This window comes from Xenopus tropicalis, chromosome 10 (assembly GCF_000004195.4).
Source record: "Xenopus tropicalis strain Nigerian chromosome 10, UCB_Xtro_10.0, whole genome shotgun sequence".
NCBI lineage: Eukaryota > Metazoa > Chordata > Amphibia > Anura > Pipidae > Xenopus > Xenopus tropicalis.
The window spans coordinates 29,115,310-29,135,775 of NC_030686.2; the positions used below are offsets into that span (position 1 = coordinate 29,115,310).

At 39.9% G+C, this 20,466-nt stretch overlaps 1 protein-coding gene across 1 annotated transcript; it reads left to right on the forward strand.

Annotated features, from left to right (window-relative positions):
- Nucleotides 1-8,090: 8,090 nt before the first annotated feature.
- On the forward strand, nucleotides 8,091-11,365 carry LOC101732743. The gene is made up of 4 exons (XM_031894732.1): nucleotides 8,091-8,236; nucleotides 9,460-9,529; nucleotides 9,975-10,048; nucleotides 10,735-11,365. Exons 1-4 carry the CDS (start codon nucleotides 8,195-8,197, stop codon nucleotides 11,269-11,271), a joined length of 723 nt encoding a protein of 240 aa, XP_031750592.1. The 5' UTR covers nucleotides 8,091-8,194; the 3' UTR covers nucleotides 11,272-11,365.
- Nucleotides 11,366-20,466: the final 9,101 nt, after the last annotated feature.

Sequence of the window (20,466 nt, forward strand, 5' to 3'; positions counted from 1 at the left end):
AAAACTCAATGTGCTGATTGTATTTAAAAGTCAGGCATGTGTAACACCAAAAATACATGCAGAGGCAGATTTGGGAAAAAAGTTAGGTTTTTTTTTCCCATCAGTCACTAGCCTTGAATCGAGTGTTTTGCCTCCAATAAGGATTAATTTTATCTTTAGTATCTTAGTTGGGATCAAGTACAAGGTAGTGTTTTATTATTACAGAGAAAAGGGAATCATTTAACCATTAAATAAACCCAATAGGGCTGTTCTGCCCCCAATAAGGGGTAATTATATCTTAGTTGGGATCAAGTACAAGGTAGTGTTTTATTATTACAGAGAAAAAGGAATTTATTGAAAAAAAAATAGAATTATTTGCTTATATATAATATGAAGTTGATCATGGCATTTCTAGTGATTCAGAACTTGCTGGACAATGGGTTTCCAGATAATAGATCCCATACCTGTACTTCCTTTGTGCCTATTTCTAATGAAGACACATGGCACAGTGCTATAGAGGCCAAGGAGTAAAGTTGCCTTTTTTGTGCACCTCCATAGAGGGAAGAAGCACACCGGCATACCGGCAATTGCAGAAAGCTGTGGCTACATGTAAATGTGCTAAAGGCAATTGCTGGTGTGCCGGGGTGCTTCTGCAGATCTATGGATTCGGCTTGAAGCAGCAGTGGAACTGAATGCACCCTATGGAATTATGTGGTGGTGTAACCACACAGTACAACAAATTTTGGAAAGGTCTATGGGAGCCTGCTGAATAGAAGGCACATTTTAGTTAAATATTTTTAAAGAAATTTATTAGTGTGAAAACTATTTGATGTTAAAAAAAAATAATTTGAGTAGAATGCAGCATTTCGGCAGAAACTTAAGTTAGTGAGCAGTGAAGAGTCATCTGACGTATCTCTGATCAGTCCGCTGGCTGTGTCCTGTCAGACAACTAAAAGCAGGTGGCACTGTTGTTTTAAATTCATAATATTAACAGTGTAAAACAGCTAATATCATGAAAACTAGAAAACTTGCAGTGGCACTCAGAAGGGCAATTTTACACTTATTTTTGAAAGTAAAATTCCCTTTAAGATCTTTATCAAGTAATGTACCCTTAATAGAGAATTATGGGAACATGTTTTTGTCAAACAACTTATACAACAAAATAACTTGTCTTGCAGATGGCAATATTTGTGCCCATGACTGTGAGCCTACAGTGAGGCACGGGGAGGTGGCAGATCACACTGCTTCATTCAACCCAGTGTTTTTGTGCCGGCCCTGTTACCCCACAGCAGTGTGCCTGGCTCCGTGTGTGATGGCACTGCAGCATCAGAATCCACACAGATCCAAGATCTTAAAAATACGAATTATTATAATCTGAGGTTACTGCTTATTAAATTATTTTCAAATTATCTACAACAGTACTGTCCAACATATTACATACTGTATTAGCAGTTAGGCAGGTTATATATAGGCTGAACTTGATGCACACAACCAAACTTGCTGTGCTATGTAGTGGGCCAGTTATATCTCATACAGCATGTTTGGGGCCGTATTTAATTAAAATAATGATGTCATATATTGTATAAGTCTACGGAGCCTGACTGCGGGCCATACCAATCCTTTGGACAACCACATCTGGCCCGTGGGCCCCAAGTTGCACTGCCCCGATCTACAAAATAAACACGCAATTGGACATGCAGTGAGGGTAGAATGCATTACACTTTTTATAGTTTTGTATACAGAATCCAACAGATTTAGCCATTTGAAACATTATTTAATAGGCCCCCAAAATAGTTTGTGTACTGTAAATCCCATCTTTCAAAGCACAATTTGCCTTTGTTTCTAAAGCGCCCCTTTAAGACCTTGGCCTGCTCCTAGGAGATCTATAGATCTGAACGATCCCTTCTGGGATCTCACCGGTATACATCCCTATAAATACTTCAGGGGAACACTTCTTGGATGTCTTTTTTCAATTAAGGTCAGATTGTAGACTTCTGGCCATGTGAATAAACAATAGATCCAATTCACTGCATAAATCTGGTCATCATCAATATACAGCCATGTCTGACAGCAGGATCTTACCAAATACCCCTTCCCTAAAGATTTGCCATCGACACAACACGCCTGTGGGATACGAACGCTCTATGTTGCGTTTTCATCCGACAAGATAAAGTCTGATGGTGTCTGATGTAGATGCAGAAACAGAACATTCCATCAGACTTGATCTGATCCAACTTTACATTACAGCTTATGGAGATCAGATTTGGTTGGGTTGGGTGCTGTTGCATGACAAGATCAGGTAAAATCGGACCCACTGAATCTGATCAAAATCTCCGGTGGAGTTTAGCCCTAAAAGGCACCTATCTTGAGAATATGGTTTCCTCCGCCAGAGGTGCAGGCTAATAGTGCCCTTGATATGGATATAAATGTTTCTGCAGAAGCCTCACAATGAATATCCTTTTGTCTGCATTATCCATATGCATTAAAATGATTGCAATATACATTCTCCAGGCAGCAGAAACACAACACATAACATTTTCTGAAGAACTTTCTGCTTTATCTATAGTTTGCACTGACAGGCTCAGCATCCAGCTATCTGTGCATTCTTCACATGGGATTACTGGGTTCCCTTTCTTTGCCTTTTGCACAGTCAGGCTCATTATTGATTGGCACAGATCTTAACCAGCACGACTACTGCACTCTTTAGCCTCGCTGACGCCGCTGCACTGCAGAGCTGTACTGAGTACACACACTGCTTTCTTCTACGTTTGCATCTTAAATAAGCCTCTCGGGAGGGAAGGAGTGGATTCCTTCTTTATTGGTTTAGCACTACATTTCCCAGCACCCCTTGCAGGCACAGGCTGTCAGGACATGCTGGGACATGTTTCATAACACTCAGAGGCCTGCAGGTTGATCATCTAAGGCCCTGCACAGGTTAATGACATTGCACTTGACACTTCTGAAAATGATATAAAATGAATTTTAAAAATCTGCCTGCGTTGTTAAATGGGCCCTTTAACGTTTTTGTTGCTGGCAACGCATTGTCCCAGCAGTTCTGTTTGCCCATGCTGTGTACCTGTTACTGAATAGAACAGTATCACATACTCTGCACTGGCTCTTGGTTTCTATATACATAGAAACCCCTTTTGCTTCCCATACAATACAATAGCTTCTTCTACTTCAATGGTTGGAGCAGAGAAAACTGGATTCCTATTCCTTAACCATCTAAGTGACACAAAGATGCAGCTTCTCTTCACTTTCTTCATTTTCTTTCAGGGCCAATAATCATTAAACCACAAGGATCATAGAATTATTTGTTGGAGGGGCCATTTGGCTGGACATACATGCCTAGATGGTCGGGCAGCATAGTCAAAGCTAGGCAAACAGGGCCACTGCTGGCCAAATGGGTGCCCTAAGCAGAAATTTACTTTTGTGCCCCCACCCCCAAATATTACGGAAGTAGCCCCCCCTTACACAGTAACCCCCGCCGTTACCCGTACACAGCCGCTCCTTCTTCTGCAGCTCTGCTCCTTTTGAGGCAGCGACAGGCCTTTTTATAAGGTTGCGCCCCATGCGTATGACGTCACGCGTACCATGGGGCGCAACCTTATAAAAGGGCCTGTCACCGCCGCACAAGTTGCAGAGCAGCAGAAGAAGCCGACGTCGCGGGTACAGCCAGCGCATCCCGATGTGCTTGATAGTTCAATGAATGTCCAGGAAATGTGGGACATTGATTGAACTATCCGGGACAGCGGGATGCGCTATAGAAACCGGCGGGACAGTGTTGGGGGGGTATGTTATAATATAAAAAAATGATTTTTTTGAGCAGCTGGTGTGGTGCCCCCCTGGGAGTTGGTGCCCTACGCAGACTGCGTACTCTGCGTATTGGGAGCGGCGGTACTATAGGCAAAATACAATATCTGGGCATGTATAGCCAACTAGAGGCCTGTCTAGCTGGAGTATTATAGAGTCGGATGTGGCCGTCCAATATATTGGTTCTCAGCATTCCCAAGAGTCCACTGATGCATTTTCATGATATCATAATTTTATTACCATTCATTAACTATATATATATATATATATAATGGATTTGACCATGCATTTAGTGTACAGCAGCTGCAGGACCTGCAGTGCCACCAACCACATGGAGATCACAAGTTCATGCACCAGATGCACAAAAAGACCTGTCTAGCCATGTCTGACACATGTACTTCAAGTCCCCACACTATTACAATTTGTTCAACCCCAGAGCTGCCCAAATAGACCAAGAAATGCTTGTTTGTACATGCCCATAGGGTAATTACACACAGTACAAAAGTTTTTTCTTAGAGCACCCAAAACAGCCGCCCATGTAGACTTACATTACAATCATCAGACTTGCAGAGGAGGATTTTTTGGGCACTGTAATGCCTTGGTTTTTGGCTAAAAGAGCCCTGTGTACCCTTAGTGATTATAGTGTAATTCAGAGGTCTCCAACGTTTTTAACTTGTTAGCCACATTCAAATGTAAAAAGAGTTTGGGAGCAACAAGAAGCATAAAAACAAGTTCCTAGGGGTGCCAAATTGGCTATTTGTTATCCCCTATGTGGACTGGAAGCCTAGAGGAGGCTGTGTGCTGGGTTTACTTGGAAGGGTTGAACTTGATGGACTCTGGTCTTTTTTCAACCCTTATGTAACTATGTAAGGACAATTGTTTCTTTTGCAACTAAAACTTGCCCAAAAGCCATGAATGCAAAAAGAAGCACATACTTTGAGGCCACTGGAAGCAACATCCGGGGGTTGGTGAGTAACATTTTGCTTGTGAGCTACTGGTCGGGGATCACTAGTGTAATTCATGCAGTTCTATTACCACGCTGCTATTATTATTTATTATTATTATTAGCTGCATACTTCACTAAAGTAGTATGTGTGTAAAGCATTTCAAATTACATTTTTTCATACAGGCCTACAATGGAAATAAAGACAGGCTGGTGGGAAATCTCCTAGGCTGGGGCACATTAGGGTCTGCACCCACCAAATGTTTCTCTGGCACTCTCTTCAGCCAGTCTGACCCTGCATATAATTCACTTAAATATGAAGATCATCATCATCACCATCTATTGTATTATTTATATTTGTGTGTATTATAAGCCTCTTTATTGGCACAGTGTGAGCACTGCAACCAGGATACTATCTGTCTGAGACTTGGATGTGCTCCCTGAATTTGTCTTAGTATCCCTTAATAATGTGTCTTCTATGGAAATTAGATTGCCAGCTCCTAGGAATCAGTGAATCAATGATTAAACAATTTAGTTACAATATATAAATAAATCATTTCTTCTCTATGCAACATTTAATTTAAACTGCTACCTTGTTGTTAATGTGACTGACCTTGGCAAACAAAAAGTACATTGAAAGCTTGGGTAACCTTCATTAATTCTCTCCTTATCCTTATCCTATTCTTACCCTTCATGCTAGCTCGCAAATCCCTATTTTTACGTATACAAACATTGCCCAGGAAAAACCAGGACATTGACTTCTTAAACTCAGTATTGGGGGATAATTGACTGTACAGGAGCAATTTTGAAAAAATGATGGGTACTGCTCTAGGACACTATAGGCTCTTGGTAAATTAAAAAGCTCAGCATTTGGACAAGAGAGTGAGAGGCAATATGGATTAAACAGTGCCATCTAGTGACTGGTGCGCTGCAAAGCAACTAAATACGACACAAATTCACCTTTATATCACTGGCTTTTTCTGAAAAGAAACCTAGTTATTTTTGTAACTGCATTGGGTCATTTGCAGAGAAACTTCTGATCCTCTCTGTTCTGTTATTGCCACAAAGTGTAGCCCTGGATAAATGTGGGAGATGAGATGCTAGAAAGTGAAAGCTTTGAAGCAATTTTCAGGTATTTCATTAAAAACCCTAATTTTAGTAAAGGGTTAGTAGACTGGAGTAGAAAGACATGGTTACCCATTTCAGATTTGCTTAAATGCGTACTTTCTTTCCAAAAAAATATGGTTTGGGGTGTAAATGTATTTCTTCGTGGCTTTACCCAACCAAAAATGCAGTAAATGTGTTGATTTTTCAGTAGCAGAGTCAATTTTTTTGCAGCTTGGTACATTTTTCATATCACCACAACTGAATTCCTTTCATACTGAAAGTGCTGGTAACAATAACTCCGGGGGGGCTTACTTACTAATATAGGTATCAAACCAATCAACAATAGATTTTAAATCATCTAAAGGTAGGCATACGTGGTCCAACAATTAATGGACTCTAACTGATTGGCCCACAGCCCAACCCAACGGATACCATGTGATGGGCCATACTTATGCATGGGCACCTTTCTATTGTTCCAATAAGTAGGGCCAACATTTGGAACAGCAGGAAGTGAAGAGCCAATACTGATCATTCCACTGCTGGAAAGTTCATGTAGAAGATGCTCATATCATTGAGTAAATAGATCTCAATATAAACAGCTGATGTTACTCTATAATAAGCAGTTCAATTAAATAGTTCCATTGCTAATTAACAGCCAGTTCATTTGGTCAGCGGAGTTTTCCCTAAGTTTAACCTACCCACCTCCCTGCCTCATTTAGGGGGCCAATAACTTGTCAGTAGTAGTTCATATATATAGTAAAAATGATTAATTTGCTAATAAGTCAGTCAGTTGATTTGGGGCTCAGTGGAGCTTGCCCAAGTTAGACCCTACCCCCCTACCGGCCCCTGTCATGCTGCTCTGTACTCTCATTGCTTGATAAGTAACTTAAGTACATTTCTTTCAACCTTTGCAAGTTTCTGCATGAATTACATAAATTGTCTAGAAGTAAGTCTAGGGGCCCAATAATCTTGCTGTGGGGCCCAATAACCAATCCTTCAACTGCTGGAAAGTTCATGAAGTTAATAGCTTATATAATTCAGTAAATAGATCGAAATATAAACTGCCATACTCTGTAACAAGCAGTTCAGATAAACAGTTAATAAAACAGTTAATGTGATATTTAGTCAGTCATTTCATTGGGGGGAATGCGGAATTTACCTTAAAGCTGATGTCAGATGTGGTGTATTCTCGGCAAGCCGAAAAACACTTACAGAGAATACGCCCCGCTTCTGTAAATGCGTCCAACCTGTGCCTGCACCCGAATGAATGAGAGACGCTCAGGTGCAGGCACATGTAGCCGAAATACGCATAAAACCGCCAGACTTTGCATTCTCTCACGTTTTTATGCGTATTTCGGCTACATGTGCCTGCACCTGAGCGTATCTCATTCATTCGGGTGCAGGCACAGGTAGGACGCATTTCCAGTAGCGGGGCGTATACTCGGCAAGCGTTTTCAGCTTCCTGAGAATATGCCCTGTCTGACATCAGCCTAAGTTGTTTCATTCATTGATGCTTCATTGTAAGCTCCTATTTATTAAGTTACATTAAGTTTCTAGGCAACGTGTGTAAGTTTAATGTAACCTTATAGGTAACTTGTGCAATTTTCATAACTTTAATAATACAATTGGGCCCAAATTCATATGCAGATCTCACCAGGCCCAGCACAACTGCCCCTCCCCCCCAGATGGCAGCCCTGATACTGGATGTTGTATTTGGATATTTGTGCATCAGCGATCACTATAAAACTCACTCCTGACCCAGTAACTGATTCTTTATTATTTTTTGTGTTAAAGTTTACACTTCATGAGTATTTAATATTTTTTGTTACTGACATTTGATATCGATTGTATATTATAATAAAGTCAGAGGCTGGAAGAGAGGTAAGTTTTAACAAGTATTAAACAAGTATTTAATTTCTGGGGAACTATTAAGTATAGTTTTACATGTAATCTAATAAAGCTTTCTAAACAAAGTCATTTTAAAAATGGCTCTTTGCTATCCCCCTCTCAGCAATCTGTCTCAACATGGAAACCTTCATGAAATGAAGCCTGTATTACACTTTTGTTTTCATGACAGTTACCATTTAACTGCAATTTAGAGCATTGAAACTCTCTGTAGGTATGTGTGCAATAGGTTTCCATAGTAACGACATTCTAAGGCTGAGTGTATTCCACAGTGTAAACGCCAGAGCCATTATGACATCATCACAATGTGATGATGTCACAATGGTCACTGTTTAGCTGTAGAACACACACACTCAGGCTCAGCCACATTTGGTTCCTCCCATCAGAGTGCGAAGACGAGCTTGTCATCGGATAAAAAAACCTAAGATACCGCAGTTTTTTAAAAAGATGTGTTCCAGACTTTTTTGTTGCCTGCCATGCAGGAAAACGGTAAGGATATTAAAATATTTAATTTATGGGGAACTTTCATCAAAATAAACATTTAATATAACATAAATCTCATGGAAAGAGACTTTCTAAACAAAATCATTTACAAAGTTATTGTCACAATCCCTCAGCAATCTGTCTCTACATGTAGGATTCCATGAGATGAAGCTTATATGACATTTTTAACCAAAATGGAGAATGTCAGAGCGATCTGTATGCAGATTCTACAATCCAATAAATCCTCTAATATAAACTCTGGGGAATAGTGACGAGCCAATCTGTCCCATTTTGCTTCAGCAAAAAAATCATGAAACTGCTGAAAAATATGCAAAATGCATTGTTTATTGGCGGTTTTTATGAATTTATTTCCCACTCCTTAACTGTAATCAAGCTTATTATAAGCATCTGTAGTATTAGCTTATTAGAAGTATCTGTAGTATTAGCTTATTAGAAGTATCTGTAGTATTAGCTTATTAGAAGTATGTGTAGTATTAGCTTATTAGAAGTATCTGTAGTATTAGCTTATTAGAAGTATGTGTAGTATTAGCTTATTAGAAGTATCTGTAGTATTAGCTTATTAGAAGTATCTGTAGTATTAGCTTATTAGAAGTATCTGTAGTATTAGCTTATTAGAAGTATCTGTAGTATTAGCTTATTAGAAGTATGTGTAGTATTAGCTTATTAGAAGTATCTGTAGTATTAGCTTATTAGAAGTATGTGTAGTATTAGCTTATTAGAAGTATCTGTAGTATTAGCTTATTAGAAGTATGTGTAGTATTAGCTTATTAGAAGTATGTGTAGTATTAGCTTATTAGAAGTATCTGTAGTATTAGCTTATTAGAAGTATCTGTAGTATTAGCTTATTAGAAGTATCTGTAGTATTAGCTTATTAGAAGTATGTGTAGTATTAGCTTATTAGAAGTATCTGTAGTATTAGCTTATTAGAAGTATGTGTAGTATTAGCTTATTAGAAGTATCTGTAGTATTAGCTTATTAGAAGTATGTGTAGTATTAGCTTATTAGAAGTATCTGTAGTATTAGCTTATTAGAAGTATGTGTATGCAGATGTTAATCAAAATAATGAATCAGCTAATGTAACAGTTAAAGAAACTCAGATGCCCCCCAGTAGTTGGTCTGACTGCATTTCAATTTAAAGTGAATTAGTTTGAAGTGAAATGTCTACATTTAACCTGAATTCACTAATCATATAAATATCTATATTTCAGCAGAAAAAGCTGGACGAGTTTGAAGTTGTCATTGGACAATTCAGGAGTGAAATGGATCGAGAATTGAAAGGTAATAATTAAATTATTTCGATATTCCCTTAATAGATATTTCATAAGCTAACTCCTATGTACCTACACACACACAGTTTGGAACTCTATAACCATTTAATAATGTACTATGGATTATCCTCTAAGGACAGTATAGGGGCCAATTATGGATATAGAAAAATAAATATTTTGCTTGTTTTTATGGCAATTTAATCACTGGAAGGCAGTGTTTGTTGAAAGAATAAGAACAAGATTAAAAACAAGTAAGAAGCAATCAGCATGGCAGCTTCCAGTTATATATACATATATATTTAAGCAGGATTAAACAATTAGACATATTTCCCCTGTAATAGCACTAAACTTTTACTTCAACAACCTTTCGGCACCTTTTCAATTTAATCACAAGGTTTGAGTTATCGTTTATGTAAAGCAGAACATATCTCACAAATATTTTTCTTTTTCTCCAGAAATAGAAGGAAACTACATTGAGCAGCTGGAGGAGATCCGGGAAGCCTGGATCGATTCGCTGGCTCATGTAGAGGTATGTAAATAATAAATATACTCTGTGTTCCACTAAAGAATTCTATATACTGTATATAAATATATGATATATCAAGAGAGCTGAGCACCCAAATGGTTCAATGTTCAAATGCAGCTTCCTTTATTTACCGGGTCTTCACCATGTTGGTTACGTATGTGAATATCCAGAGGGAAGCGCATGAAACACTAATAGTGCAATACTGTAAACTCTAACGGTAACAATAAGTTATACGGGAAGCCCCTTAATAATGTTCTGCACGCAAGTTGTAGTTAAACAACAGAAATCATTTTCACCCCAGTGGTTCCAATCCCCAGTTAGGTGGGTACTCACAGGATCATAAGCAGAAATTGAATAATATCCTTAGTCTCACAATATCAGTATTCCTCTCCGATGAACATAGAAATGATAGCAAGGTATAGATAGTTTTATACTGTTTTACTATGAAAAAGATTACAATAATGTAATAATGCACCACCTCCCAACACTTGTGCAGAGCCTCACCCTGTATTTACTGTATAGAACAAAGGCCAGTTATTCCCAAATTCTGAATTGTTGCAGTAGGTCAGCTTTCTTAAATGGTATAAATGGACTTATTTATCTTAAAATACAACTACTTTTTTGTATGAAATTAGAAATGTAAAAATTATTGGCCTGATGATTTTATTTATTCTTTGCTTTACTTGTAGGACAGAATTGATGAAATATTAGGGGTCATAGACAATATGCAGGCCCTAATATTTGAAATGAAGAGAGAAGAAGGGAAAGAAGAAGAACTCACTGAAGAGAGTTATGAAACTGCTATGGGGAGTTCCTTAAGCAGTGAAAACACTGCCGAGGAGCAACCTAGAAGCAGTGACGGCTCTAACAGTGAGGGAGAGGAACGGAAAAGATCGGAAAGCAGCGGGATAAGTGAAGAAGAAAGAATGGAGAAAAGTGAAGGTGCAGAGGACAAAAACAATGTGAAGCAAGTGAGCTTCGCAGGAAACCTCTGCACTTTTTATGAAATCCCGCAAAGGAAGAAGGAAAAAGGAAGCAAATTGATAAGATTCTTTAGAAGAATCTTCGGAAAGAAATCTAAGAAAAGTGGGATTAAAGAGAACAAAGAAAACTGCGATGAACGCACGGACATGGAAAAAGGGTCTACCACCATAATAGATGATGGGACCCGGCATTGGAAAAGTGCAATTCTAGATCATGAGGAAGATCGGCTGCTGAATGATTAAAGAAGTCAGAAGAAGCAGCGAGAAAATTAAAAAAAAACAACAAAAAGCAAAATGTAAAAAAAAATTTAAAAACAAAAAGCAAAAAAAATTAAGAATAGACAAAATACAAAAAAAGCAAAAAACAAAAAAAGCAAAAAAAATTTAAAAAACCCAAAGCACAAAAAAAAGAAATTAAAGAAGACTGCAGATGAAAACTCTGAAAGCAGGGGCAAGGGTAGGCGTGGGGGTCTCAGACTGAAGGCGGAGCAGGGAGGACGCAGGAGCGGCCCATAGTTTGAGGACGCAGCATGGAGCTGGAGCGGACCGTAGTATGAGGACGCAGGGGGGAGAGGTGGGGCGGGGCCGTAGTTGGAGGACGCAGTACGGAGCGAGGAAGGACACAGGAGTGGCCCATAGTTTGAAGACGCAGCAAGGAGTGGGGAGCATGGAGCTGAAGCGGGCTGTAGTATGAGGACGCAGCGGGAAGAGGGGGCGGGGCCGTAGTTTGAGGATGCAGCGGGAAGAGGGGGCGGGGCCGTAGTTTGAGGATGCAACGGCGAGAGGGGGGTGCAGACCGTAGTTTGAGGACACAGTGGGGAGTGGGGGGGTGGGGTCATAGTTTGAGGACTATAGACCGGCCCCTGAACAGTCTGAGAGACCGTGAACTGGCCCCCTGTTTAAAAAGTTTGAGGAACCCTGCCCTAGATGCATGTAAAGGTCCAGCAACAAGTTACTTGTAGGGCAGAGTAGATGAAATATCAGGGGTCATAACCAATATACAGGCCCTGATAATGGAAATGAAGAGAAAAGATCAGGTGAGGAAGACTATAGAACACCAAAAGAAGAACTCACTGAAGAGAGTTACAAAACTGCTATGGAAAATACTTCATGCAGTGAAAAAATTGCAGAAGAGCAATCTCAAAGCAAAGAGGGAAAGGAACAGAAAGGAATTGAAAGCAGTGGGACAAGTGAGGAAGAAAGAATGGAGAGTAGTTTGGGCTGTAGTTTGGGGAAGCAGCAGGGAGCAGGAGCAGGCCATAGTATAAAGACGCAGCGGGAAGAGGAGGGGGCGGGGCTGTAGTATGAAGACGCAGCGGGGAGAGGAGGGGCGGGGCCGTAGTGTGAGGATGCAGTGAAGAGAGTAGGTGGCGGGGTCGTAGTTTGAGGACTATAGTCCGGCCCCCGAACAGTCTGAGGCAACATGAACTGGCCCCCTGTTTAAAATGTTTGAGGACCCCTGCTTTGAATGATGGGTGAAATGCTGTTATACCAATGTGTTATATTTGTAAAGTTGTTTACAATGGGGCAGTTAATTGTGATTATGAATTGAGAGCAGGTAACTTTATGGAGGGGCAGGTCCCTGTATCTAGCTGTTTGCAGTTACTATTTTGTCTGATATATGAAATGTTTTTAGTGGTTATTTATTTCCTATGATAGGCTCTGAACTGGATTCATATCTGCATTCTTTGAATCTTGTACTATTGGATATATTAGATAGTTTTCAGCATTGGATGGCTTTTTAGCAGGAAATATATGCAAGTTGGCTGAAATGACCTCATACTGCAAAGTTGATCAAGGGAATGGCCTGCCTGCCTTTCTGGAGTCAACTGAAAGTTTGGTGGGTTTCATATTGAAAAAAGTTTGATCTTGATGGACTCCTTTTTAGAGTCAGAAGTTGGAAGGAATTCCCTATCTTAGGCAAATTGCCTATGACTTGAGGTGGAGTTTCTTGGCTTATTCTGGATTAACTGGAAGCTTGGCGGGTTTCTCTTAGAAGCAAAAGATTGATCTTGATGGATTTGTTTTTAGTGAGGGACAAACTACAAGATTATTAAACGGACTTCTTGTTGCAAAGTTGATCCAGGGACTGGTCCGACTGCCTATTTGGAGTCAGGAAGGAATTTTTCCCCATCTGAGACAAATTGGCCACAACTTCAGATGGGTTTTTTTGCCTTCCTCTGGATCAACTGGAAGTTTCATGGGTTTCACTTAGAAATTGGTTTAAGCATGGTTTTGTCAGAGGAAGAAAATGAGGATGAAGAGATGGTGGGGAGAAGTATAACTACGACAGAAGGAGAAGCAAGTTACATTTACAGAAGATCTCTGCACCTACAATGAGATCCCTCAATGGAAAAAAAAAGCTGTGGTGAATAATTATGAGATTCTTCAAGAAATATGGATGCACATTTATCTCTATATTTTCAATAAAACAGGATTCAAAATCTAAAAATGTGTTTAACTTAATGACCATATTGTAAGATACAAATTTAGGGTGGTTGTGTGTGTATATATATATGATTTCTACATGCGGTAAGCAGGTTGGGGGTTGTGGGGCCAGGGTGCTGATACAAAACAGGTGGGTGGGTTATGTTTCCTTTATATACCTTCATTGTGTGTATAGGTTCTGGGGTTTGACATGGTGAACAAGGTCCCAGACCAGGACTGAAGCGTTGATGTTTTTTAACCATGAAGTAAATTATCAATAAAGTGGATTGAAGGAAGCTGGAGTGTATATATATGTAGCCCACTTTAGAGAATGTGCTGCTACCTGCTGAGATATAGTGGCACTAACAGGATCCTGAGCCCCGCTTACTTTGGGGAACAGATGTTGCTGTACTATTTGGCGTGCCTCCACCCAGGATAGGGACAGACTGAACTGTAACTCCCCTCCTGAGAACTTGATATTGTACTTATACTTGGGGACTCCCAGCACTCCTGGCACCTTGCCCCCTCCCTTGGGGTAGATTCTTACCAGGCAGAGTGGATCCTCCTGATAGTAAGACACTGCACTCCGGTATTATGATGAACCAAGTGATACCTTTTATTGTAGCTTGACAGACAGGCGTTGCAGAAGTCACAGAACATTCAGGGAACACTTTCTTTCCTTATGAGGCCCTCTCTCCTGAGATACCAGCAATACCCCTGCCAGGTGATCGTGTTTTGGGGTTCCCTCTGGTACTTCGCGCCAGAAGACCCTCTCTAGGGCTCTCCCCGGTACTCCCACCAAGCGGACACCCCCTTGAGACCTCACCCCAGTAATATCCACCGGCTACCCCCTTGGATTAGGCAAACCTCCAATTCCTTCCACTTAATTCCCTCACTCCAGCAATGAGTGCTGTGCTGGGAGATCTTAATCTCATATAATCTCCTGTTGGGGCCAAGCTGCCCAGCTAAATAACCTATCTACCACTCCTAGAGTGGTCTATAACAGTTAGCTCTCTAACTATACACTGGCCTGTCACTAGCCTCTAGCCAGAGGGGTCCCAGGCAGGAAGACCTGGCAGCACATGGCTGCACAGCCTTATATACTAGGTGTACCACCCTGTGGCCATAACCCTGAACTGTAGGGGAGCTAACTCTCATTTAACTGTTTAGGTACCAAACTACCCAAAGTGTCCCACTATTAAAGTACTACCCACCCTTGGGGTCTAACCTGGGGGTAACCATCCTAGGGGAGATCCCTACATATATATATGAATTTTTTATCGGGAATGCTTAATGTGTAAATACAGTTACACATTAAATAAAACTAATATGGATTGCTGCAGCTTACTTACAATCAAGCAAAACCTTTTATTATTACAGGGAAAAAAGTTGACCTATTTGAGTATAAAGGAATCTATGGGAGATGGCTTCCCTGTAATTCATCCTGGATAACTGAAAATCTTCTCTCTCTCTCTCTCTCTCTCTCTCTCTCTCTCTCTCTCTCTATATATATATATATATATACACACACAGATAAAAAGGTAGATATATGGTTAGATGTAGATATATAGATATATAGTTTTTACAAGCAAGACCAGTACTCTCAAATTAAGTAAAAAATATGTTTATTTCACATACCATTGGTCCTGCTTGTAAAACTATAAACTGTGCCCCTTCCAGGAGACGTACATGCACAGAAGCGCTTACCCTGGGAATCTCCTTACACCCTGCTGCTTATCTGTGTGGGGAGTGGGTGATAGCGCATCATTAAGGGTCCAGTTAGTGGAAATTTTAACCACTTTAATAATATGAAGGAAGAATTTTTTAAAACTGATTCCACTTTGTTAGGAATTTGCAAAATGTAAACATTCCCTTTAAATCACTGGGTAATGACAAATTTTAGGCACCCCTAGTAATTATAATCACTTACCTGATACCCCAAGCCAGTGCTCCTGTTAGCAAAAAAACTGCCCTGGCCAGGGGTACTTCTGCGCAAGCACCATGGAGCGACCTTCTTTCTTCCCTGCTCTGGATGTGCATGCACAGGAGAGTGAAAGTGTAACTATATTTTCACCCCAGTGAGCGTGTGTAGGCCTAGGGCAATCAGAGAAAGAAGTAGGGGAAGAAGACAATCGCACCATGGAGCTCGCTCAGAAGTACCCCAGCCCGGTGTACTTTGCTTCTAACAGGAGCACTGGCCCGGGGGAACATCATACAAACAATTATAATCATGGGGCCGTGCCAAACATTTAGTAATGTAACCTTCTCCTTTAACAGTGCATGCACACTATATACAGTTGTCAGCATGCAGTAGTTCAGGGCAGTATATAAATGAAACATACAATAGGTGCATTCACACAATGGGTTAAATTGGCCCATGGTTACACATGTGAGCAGTAACGCCACGTCAAGGCTCCAACCCTTGTTACTGACCATTCATGCGTCTCCTTTACAATCATATGAAATGTTCTTCATCGTAAATGAACTCCTATCATAATAAGCGTGCTGGTACAGGTATGGGATCCCTTAACCGGAAACCCGTTATCCAGAAAGCTCTGAATTTAGGAAAGCCTGTCTCCAATAGACTCTATTTTAATCAAATAATTCAGAGTTTCTCTGTAATAATAAAACAGTACCTGTACTTGATCCCAACTAAGATATAATTACCCCTTATTGGGGGCAGAACAGCCCTATTGGGTTTATTTAATGGTTAAATGATTCCCTTTTCTCTGTAATAATAAAACAGTACCTGTACTTGATCCCAACTAAGATATAATTACCCCTTATTGGGGGCAGAACAGCCCTATTGGGTTTATTCACAGGTTAAATGATTCTCTTTTCTCTGTAATAATAAAACAGTACCTGTACTTGATCCCAACTAAGATATAATTACCCCTTATTGGGGGCAGAACAGCCCTATTGGGTTTATTTAATGGTTAAATGATTCCCTTTTCTCTGTAATAATAAAACAGTACCTGTACTTGATCCCAACTAAGATATAATTACCCCTTATTGGGGGCAGAACAGCCCTATTGGGTTTATTTCATGGTTAAATGATTCCCTTTTCTCTTTAATAATAAAACAGTACCTGTACTTGATCTCAACTAAGATATAATTACATTACATTACATTAACATTTATTTATAAAGCGCCAACATATTCCGCAGCGCTGTACAATAAGTGGGTTACATACATTGGACATACAGAGTAACATATAAATCAATCAGTAACCGATACAAGAGGTGAAGAGGGCCCTGCCCAAAAGAGCTTACAGTCTACAAATGTATCCTTATTGGAGGCAAAACAATCCTATCGGGTTTAATTTATATTTTAATGTTTTTTTAATAGACTTAAGGTATGACGATCCAAATTACAGAAAGGCCCCTTATCCGTCAAACCCTTGGTCCTGAGCATTCTGGATAATGGGTCCTATACCTGTAACAGGAACTCTGGGGGGGGGGGGGAGCTAGGTGTTAAACTTCACTAGTGAAATTTTACAAATCTATTGATTTTGGATCTTCTCTTGGTATCATTGGTTATACCATTATATAATATAAACTAATTTCTATATTACTTTTTCAGCAGTGGAGTGACTAGGTATAGGCCCCCAATTACATGTAATGTATGTGATTTATGCAAAAACTTGTGTTTCTTTCATAAAAATGTTATATACCTTATTGTATAAAGCAATGACAGCACAGAGCAATGTGATAAGGGCAGGGAGGTGGGTAGGGTTTAAACTTGGGGCAAAACCAATGAACTGACTCACTTAATAGCACATTCATTAATGGAACTACTTATTTGAACTGCTTATTATAGAGTAACATCAGCTGTTACTATTGGGATCTATTTACTGAATTATATGACCTACATGAACTTTCCAGCAGTAAAATAACTAGTAATTGGGCCTCACAGAAACATCATTGGGCCCCTAAACATTGGGCCCCGCTTGTTCCCCAGCCCCTAGGCAATGAGCAGAGGTGGGGAACGAGTGGCCCATGGGGCACGATTGCCCAGGGGCCCCATAGGAAATGACAGGTATGTTGTACTACGTGCCTGTCATTTCCTGCTCGCTTTTCAGTTATGCATAGGTGTTGTTCGCTTGACTTTGGCTGTAAAACTAATTTGCCCAAACCAAAATACTCAAACTGTGTTTCTGACTGCAGATTTCACTAGGCGAAAAAAAACCCCATTGATTTTTGATTTTTTTGCATTTTGCATTGTTCTTTGTTACATGTCTTTGCCCATGGACATTTTGTCTGCTATATATCAATTTAGGTGCCTCCTTACACCACATAGTTTGATAAATCTGTGCATATTGGGCATCAAACTGTTCAGTAGACCCCTGACTTCATAATTACAGTGTTTTATGTTGATATGTTTACCCATTTTTGTTTTGTCAGAATGTGTACATTTGGAAAATATATGGTTTTCTAGCGTCCCTGTACCGTTAGGGGGTCTTATGGCACATAATACACATACCGGGTGCTTATATTGCAGCAGCCAAATTGGCAGATGTGAAAATCCTTATGCACTATTTTTATTTGGGTGCATTTGTACGCCACGTAGTTTGGTAAATCAAACTGTTCTATGTTGATACTTTACAAAATGTGGGGGTACACAATGGGGTAAAATGCAAGCTTTGTGATGATTTTCACAGAGCAGAGTCGGACTTGGGGCTGCAGGGCCCATTGAGGCTGCCGCCCCAGGGGCCCCACACCCCCCTAACTCCCCACTGTCCTCCCCTGAGCGCTCTTAAGTAAAACGTATCAGGGGAGGGACACAGCGGCCCACCAGTGTGCAGTGAAGGCTTCCCACAATGGGCTACATTTTGTAATTTAATATGCCAATTTAAAAATGTGCATCCATTATTCAACTTCATATTCCATAATTGTATCTTGGAATCACTGAGAAGTACTATTTATTTATAAATAGGCACAATATAAAGTTGTTTTAGTTGGATTTCTTTTTTATATGAATTTAATAAAAACAGGTAAATTACTAAAAAAAAAAAACAAAGTAACTGTCCATGTATCCAAGGTGGATACTGGAAAGTCATGCACCTGATGATTAGTCAAAAATATATCAGGAAAACATTATTTCCTAATTCATTTGTGGTTGTTTTTCAGGCATATGATTGCTTATTATAGCTGAGGAAAGAACAGGTTGCGGATAAAAAGTGGTAAAACTACGGCAGGAAATTGCCATGTTTTATGTTACTGTTTATCCTAACCAATCATATTATATCTCTATCAGATCTAGAGTGAACATTGCATTTGAGATTGCTATGTGTATGTATCCATGCAGGTGCGCACAGACATATACATGAAATCCATATACCCTTTAGCAAGTTGGAGTATTTCCAGACTCGTGCCACTCCCCTGATTCCTGACACTCAGCCTTGCTCCAGAAGCTCTTCCACCTGCCTCAGTCAGTCATCAGTGTGAGGGAACACGTCCCTGCTGCTGATCCATGTCTCTGTCACAGTTCTTAATTACATTGGTGGTGGAACCCAATCCTACTGCAGGCGCCTGGCTCAGTCCCTCTGTCATGCACTGTACTGGCTGCTTGGTGCCGTGTAACTAGACCCTAATCCTTCACTGCAGTCTTACCTGCTGCATTCTCCCCAAAGTGCTGTTTTTACTTACACGTACAGTGATTTGCTGCTGCCACCAAAAACAAAGTCCCTACTAAGAGGTGGTGTTCAGACTTTCTCTATTTATTATAACCGAAGTGGTGGAAAAATCTTGGCACAAGTTGAATGTTCAACCCCTAAATATTTGTTACCATTTGTGTTACCTTTCCCTGCCCATTTAAGTCTGAGGAACTTGCAAGGATGGGATAATAATGTGAATGTGTTACAAGGTCATTACAACACCAGAGCTATTTTGGTACTTTTTCTTGAGAAGCTACATTGTTCATAGCCTTAAAGTAGATGCTATTTGATTCCATTTAATCCAGAGAAAGGCAAAAAATAAACATCTCAAACTGTCTCTAATTTGCTTCAGAAAGGAAAAAAAAATCCTTCCTGACTCCAAAGGAACAACCAGACTAGTCCTTAGATGAGCATTGTATTAAGTATAAACTAGACATAAGACCCTTTCTTAAAGCCATCTAATGCATCTGCCAGTACAACTGCTTCAGAAAGTTAATTCCACAACTTCACAGCTCTTACAATTTTGGATAAAACCATATTTCTTATACCCCCTAGAGGTATAAGTAAATAAAACACTTTATTATTTAAGCCTCTTATATATTTATACATACATATTCCCCTTAAAGAGATACTGACACCTGAAATTAAACTGTTTTTTAAATATATAAATAATTTTGTCCTTGCATTAGCTTTAGAATTTTGCCATAGAATATTTGCCCAGTACTTTATGTGTATTCATATGAAGCTGGTTTTCTCTTTGTTCCTATAGCGGCTTTACTTTTCCCAGGAGGCTTTCCCTTAGATGTTGGAAAATTGTTGGGGGGATCTACTTCCAATGTTGGGCACTGATGTCAGGCCTGACTTGCAGTCAGTGTTCCAATTGATCCCACAGATGTACAGTTGGGTCAGGGCTCTGTGTAGGCCAGTCAAGTTCTGCATGGACTTCCCTTTGTCCCTATTTATGGGCACTGTTGTGCTGAAACAGAAACAAGCCTTTCCCAAGGGGTAAATCAGGGATAATTTTAATGTTACATTTTTTATCCTTATGGTATGGAGATCTAATTTACAGAAAAAAACCCAGGTCCCAAACATTCTCAATAACATGTCCCATCCCTGTATTTTTGAAAATATTCCTTGGAATGCAAAAATCCCAAATATTACCGTATATACTCGAGTATAAGCCGATCCGAATATAAACCGAGGTACCTAATTTTACCTAAGAAAACTGGAAAAAGACCCAGTCCCGGAAGAGATGTAAGGGCAAATAAGAATTGCTAGTGGGAGCCTAGGCCAGGGCACTGGAGGGTCTGGTTGCAGGTGGCGTAATTTGCACACAAAGGAGAGAGGGTGCTATT